This window comes from Oncorhynchus masou, unplaced genomic scaffold, assembly GCF_036934945.1.
Source record: "Oncorhynchus masou masou isolate Uvic2021 unplaced genomic scaffold, UVic_Omas_1.1 unplaced_scaffold_5534, whole genome shotgun sequence".
Lineage (NCBI taxonomy): Eukaryota > Metazoa > Chordata > Actinopteri > Salmoniformes > Salmonidae > Oncorhynchus > Oncorhynchus masou.
In genome coordinates, this window is record NW_027011950.1 from 7,696 (window position 1) to 14,494 (window position 6,799).

At 41.1% G+C, this 6,799-nt stretch overlaps 1 protein-coding gene across 1 annotated transcript; it reads right to left on the reverse strand.

The window, feature by feature from the left end:
- Positions 1 to 5,375: 5,375 nt before the first annotated feature.
- Positions 5,376 to 6,316, reverse strand: LOC135536073 (fin bud initiation factor-like). The gene has a single exon (XM_064962459.1). It carries the CDS (start codon positions 6,155 to 6,157, stop codon positions 5,528 to 5,530), a length of 630 nt encoding a protein of 209 aa, XP_064818531.1. The 5' UTR covers positions 6,158 to 6,316; the 3' UTR covers positions 5,376 to 5,527.
- Positions 6,317 to 6,799: the final 483 nt, after the last annotated feature.

Consider the following 6,799-nt stretch of genomic DNA (forward strand, 5'->3'; position numbering starts at 1 on the left):
AGCATACTGATAGCATACCAGCAGTATAGCATACTGATAGCATACCAGCAGTATAGTATACCAATAGCATACCAGCAGTATAGCATACTGATAGCATACCAGCAGTATAGCATACTGATAGCATACCAGCAGTATAGTATACCAATAGCATACCAGCAGTATAGCATACTGATAGCATACCAGCAGTATAGCATACCAGCAGTATAGTATACTGATAGCATACCAGCAGTATAGCATACCAGCAGTATAGCATACTGATAGCATACCAGCAGTATAGCATACTGATTGCATACCAGCAGTATAGCATACTGATAGCATACCAGCAGTATAGCATACTGATAGCATACCAGCAGTATAGCATACTGATAGCATACCAGCAGTATAGCATACTGATTGCATACCAGCAGTATAGCATACTGATTGCATACCAGCAGTATAGCATACTGATAGCATACCAGCAGTATAGCATACTGATAGCATACCAGCAGTATAGCATACTGATAGCATACCGGCAGTATAGCATACTGATAGCATACCAGCAGTATAGCATACTGATAGCATACCAGCAGTATAGCATACCAGCAGTATAGCATACTGATAGCATACCAGCAGTATAGCATACTGATAGCATACCAGCAGTATAGTATACCAGCAGTATAGCATACCAGCAGTATAGCATACTGATAGCATACCAGCAGTATAGCATACTGATAGTATACCAGCAGTATAGCATACCAGCAGTATAGCATACTGATAGCATACCAGCAGTATAGTATACTGATAGCATACCAGCAGTATAGCATACCAGCAGTATAGTATACCAATAGCATACCAGCAGTATAGTATACCAGCAGTATAGTATACCAATAGCATACCAGCAGTATAGCATACCAGCAGTATAGTATACCAGCAGTATAGTATACCAATAGCATACCAGCAGTATAGTATACCAGCAGTATAGTATACCAATAGCATACCAGCAGTATAGCATACCAGCAGTATAGTATACCAGCAGTATAGTATACCAATAGCATACCAGCAGTATAGCATACCAGCAGTATAGTATACCAATAGCATAAAGCAGTATAGCATACCAGCAGTATAGTATACCAATAGCATACCAGCAGTATAGCATACCAGCAGTATAGTATACTGATAGCATACCAGCAGTATAGCATACCAGCAGTATAGTATACCAATAGCATACCAGCAGTATAGTATACCAGCTGTATAGTATACCAATAGCATACCAGCAGTATAGCATACCAGCAGTATAGTATACCAGCAGTATAGTATACCAATAGCATACCAGCAGTATAGTATACCAGCAGTATAGTATACCAATAGCATACCAGCAGTATAGCATACCAGCAGTATAGTATACCAATAGCATACCAGCAGTATAGCATACCAGCAGTATAGCATACTGATAGCATACCAGCAGTATAGCATACCAGCAGTATAGTATACCAATAGCATACCAGCAGTATAGTATACCAGCAGTATAGTATACCAATAGCATACCAGTAGTATAGCATACCAGCAGTATAGTATACTGATAGCATACCAGCAGTATAGCATACCAGCAGTATAGTATACCAATAGCATACCAGCAGTATAGCATACCAGCAGTATAGTATACTGATAGCATACCAGCAGTATAGTATACCAATAGCATACCAGCAGTATAGTATACCAAAAGCATACCAGCAGTATAGAATACCAGCAGTATAGCAGCAGTATAGTATACCAAAAGCATACCAGCAGTATAGTATAGCAGCAGTATAGCAGCAGTATAGTATACCGATAGCATACCAGCAGTATAGTATACCGATAGCATACCAGCAGTATAGCATACCAATAGCACACCAGCAGTATAGCATACCAATAGCATACCAGCAGTATAGCATACCAATAGCATACCAGCAGTATAGCATACCAGCAGTATAGCACGCTAACATAACATACCAGCAGTATAGCATACCAGCAGTATAGCATACCAATAGCATACCAGCAGTATAGCATACCAGCAGTAGAGCATACCAATAGCATACCAGCAGTATAGCATACCAGCAGTATATCATACCAAAAGCATATCAGCAGTATAGTATAGCAGCAGTATAGCAGCAGTATAGTATACCGATATCATACCAGCAGTATAGTATACCGATAGCATACCAGCAGTATAGCATACCAATAGCACACCAGCAGTATAGCATACCAACAGCATACCAGCAGTATAGCATACCAATAGCATACCAGCAGTATAGCATACCAGCAGTATAGCACGCTAACATAACATACCAGCAGTATAGCATACCAGCAGTATAGCATACCAATAGCATACCAGCAGTATAGCATACCAGCAGTAGAGCATACCAATAGCATACCAGCAGTATAGCATACCAGCAGTATATCATACCAAAAGCATACCAGCAGTATAGAATACCAGCAGTATAGCAGCAGTATAGTATACCAAAAGCATACCAGCAGTATAGTATAGCAGCAGTATAGCAGCAGTATAGTATACCGATAGCATACCAGCAGTATAGTATACCGATAGCATAACAGCAGTACAGCATACCAGCAGTATAGTAAACAGTAGCATACCAGCAGTATAGCATACCAGCAGTATAGCATACCAATAGCATACCAGCAGTATAGAATACCGATAGCATACCAGCAGTATAGTATACCGATAGCATACCAGCAGTATAGTATACCGATAGCATAACAGCAGTACAGCATACCAGCAGTATAGTAAACAGTAGCATACCAGCAGTATAGCATACCAGCAGTATAGCATACCAATAGCATACCAGCAGCATATCATACAAGCAGTATAGCATACCAGCAGTATAGTATACCAATAGCATACCAGCAGTACAGCATACCAATAGCATACCTGCAGTATAGCATACTAGCAGTATAGCATACCAATAGCATACCAGTAGTATAGCATACAAGCAGTATATATCATACCAGCAGTATAGTATACCATTAGCATATCAGCAGTACAGCATACCAATAGTATACCAGCAGTATAGCATACCAGCAGTATAGTATACCAATAGCATACCAGCAGTATAGTATACCAATAGCATACCAGCAGTATTGCATACCAGCAGTATAGTATACCAATAGCATACCAGCAGTATAGTATACCAATAGCATACCAGCAGTATAGCATACCAGCAGTATAGTATACAATAGCATACCAGCAGTATAGCATATCAGCAGTATAGCATACCAATAGCATACCAGCAGTATAGCATACCAGCAGTATTGTGTACTATAGCATACCAGCAGTATAGCATACCAGCAGTATAGTATACCAATAGCATACCAGCAGTATAGTATACCAATAGCATACCAGCGGTATAGCATACCAGCAGTATAGTATACAATAGCATACCAGCAGTATAGCATACCAGCAGTATAGCATAACAATAGCATACCAGCAGTATAGTATACCAGCAGTATAGTATACCAATAGCATACCAGCAGTATACTATACCAGCAGTGTAGCATACCAATTGCATACCAGCATTATAGCACACCAGAAGTATAGCATAACAGCAGTATGGCATACCAGCAGTATAGCGTACCAATAGCATACCAGCAGTATAGCATACCAATAGCATACCAGCAGTATAGCATACCAATAGCATACCAGCAGTATAGCATACCAATAACATACCAGCAGTATAGTATACCAGCAGTATAGCATATCAATAGCATGCCAGCAGTATAGTATACCAGCAGTATAGCATACCAATAGCATACCAGCAGTATAGCATACCAATAACATACCAGCAGTATAGCATACCAATAACATACCAGCCGTATAGTATACCAGCAGTATAGCATATCAATAGCATACCAGCAGTATAGTATACCAGCAGTATAGCGTACCAATAGCATACCAGCAGTATAGCATACCAATAGCATACCAGCAGTATAGCATACCAATAGCATACCAGCAGTATAGCATACCAATAGCATACCTGCAGTATAGCATACCAATAGCATACCAGCAGTATAGCATACCAATAGCATACCAGCAGTATAGTATACCAGCAGTATAGCATACCAATAGCATACCAGCAGTATAGCATACCAATAACATACCAGCAGTATAGCATACCAATAAGATACCAGCAGTATAGTATACCAGCAGTATAGCATAGCAGCAGTATAGCATAGCAGCAGTATAGCATAGCAGCAGTATAGCATAGCAGCAGTATAGCATAGCAGCAGGCCACTGGGAACACCTCAGACCATGACCAGCTGCACAGAAAAAAAAACATCACACAAAGAGCTCTTCGATTTGCCCTTCTTTTAGACTCCTTGATCGCACGAAGATACATTTTAAAGCCATACTAAAAAAAATGGTAAACTGTCATTTGGATGAAGTCATTTTCAAGCAAGACGCCTATACAGTAAACCGTCTCACAACACCATTTTCCTCATGGCATGCCAGTCAGAGCACAGGTGAGATTTAATGGTTAGGTTTTTATTATGCGCAGTAACATGACATTGTTTTTTTTTTTAAAGCCTGTGATTCAAACTGATGTTGTCTGTTTCATGATTGAAGTAGAATCAATGGTAAGACTCCGGGATAACATAAGGAAGGGTATAAAACATAGACCTCATTATACAGTAAGGCTGAATAGCTACATTAGAAACACAGACAGCCAAGCCATACATAATTTAGGATCACTAAGCACAGCATAGCCCAGGCATAATTTGGGATCACTAAGCACAGCATAGCCCAGGCATAATTTAGGATCACTAAGAACAGCATAGCCCAGGCATAATTTAGGATCACTAAGCACAGCATAGCCCAGGCATAATTTAGGATCACTAAGAACAGCATAGCCCAGGCATAATTTAGGATCACTAAGAACAGCATAGCCCAGGCATAATTTAGGATCACTAAGCACAGCATAGCCCAGGCATAATTTAGGATCACTAAGCACAGCATAGCCCAGGCATAATTTAGGATCATTAAGCACAGCATAGCCCGGGCATAATTTAGCTAAGGATCACTTTTCATCTCTCCCCTGAGCTCTCCTCTCTTTTCCCCATCTGTCCTCTCTTACTGAGGAATGTAGAGATGTTTTCCTTAGAAGTGTTTCCAAATAACACCATTACAAGCTAGGAAGAAAGACACGGGTCACAGACAATTTGGAAAGTAAATAGAGAGAGAGAGAGAGAGATAGAGAGAGAGAGTTGGAGTAGAGAGAGAGAGAGAGAGAGAGAGTTGGAGTAGAGAGAGAGAAAAATAGAGCGAGATAAGAGACTAGGAACAGAGTAACCTTTCAATCTCAATGAACTTTCCAGGTGTTTATTGGGCTAAAGAGTCATAGTCATATGACACACACACACACACACACACACACACACACACACACACACACACACACACACACACACACACACACACACACACACACACACACTCTGAGTAACATATATTCCTTTACATAGATAGTAACAAATTAAATTGTTTTTAACATTTATATTATACATTGAGATAATCTGCCTTGAGGCGACTCAACCTTGAGCCTTGACTGCGAACAATGAGAGACAACAGTTCATGTTTATCTTTGAGTCCCAATGAAATGTCCGTTGTCTCCCTGAGTGCGTCCTTAACTTCATAGATAGGCTTCAGAACATAGTCATTGAGCTGGTTCTCCCCTCTCAGATCGTTGTCTTGACTCTGTTTAAACTTGACCTCCAACTCCAGGAGAGATTTCTCCACGCTTGTAAAAGCCTCAGAGATCTGAGTGATCTCCCCAGTGAGAAACTTCTCATAGCTATCCTCTCCGTCCAGGTCGTGTGAAATACTCATGCCGATGCTTTCCAACAACCTTGCGGCGTCTTCAATTTGGTGCTTCACGATGATAAAGTCTTCACGTACCACTGAATCGCTGTCTTCATCGTGATGGACACCACACGCACGTCGGTCTGCGAATTTAAAAAGCATTTGACATTGCTCGGGGTCATCATTATCCTCATAATCTCCGTCCGGTACGAAGAAGTGATGAAAAGTCCCGTTGGACATTTCCGGTTTTAACGGTCCGGTATAAACTGCCCAGTAAAGCGCCAAAGAAGACATTAAAAGTAGCAGCACCAGTGGAATAGAAGCCATTATATCCTATTTTTATTTAATTTCAGCACGGTCACGGTTTAGTTTGACGCTGTCCTCTGAGAGGCGCAAAACATGTGTAGCCTATTGACCGACTGCGCATTGAGCGCACCAACCCACCGCACCGTGGCGCGCAGCCCCTGCCCACTGCATTCCGACTCAAGTTACAGTTCTCCCGTCACTAATAAAAGACACAGACAGTCATAACCAGACCCCAGACAATCGTCCCATAAATATTTGAAATTGATATAGCCAGCGTATACATTATTATTGTCAATTGATGTAGACAAAGAGGTGCAGAAGAAAAGTAGTCAGAAGAAGGTGTTTTATGGCAAGGATCAAATTAATATTATAAACCGGGTGGTCAGAGCCCTGAATGCTGATTGGCTGGGTGGTTTGGACCCTGAATGCTGATTGGCTGGGTGGTTTGAGCCCTGAATGCTGATTGGCTGGGTGGTTTGAGCCCTGAATGCTGATTGGCTGACAGCCGTGGTATATCAGACCATAAACATGTTTTTACTGCTATAATTACCTTGATAACCAGTTCATAATAGCAATAAGGCACCTCGGGGGTTTGTGGTATATGGCCAATATACCATGGCTAAGGGCTTGTGTCCAGGCACTCCGCATTGTGTCGTGCATAAG

Coding starts and splice junctions, on each gene's coding strand:
- LOC135536073 (XM_064962459.1), bottom strand. CDS start 6,157: ATGGCTTCTATTCCACTGGTGCTGCTACTTTTAATGTCTTCTTTGGCG.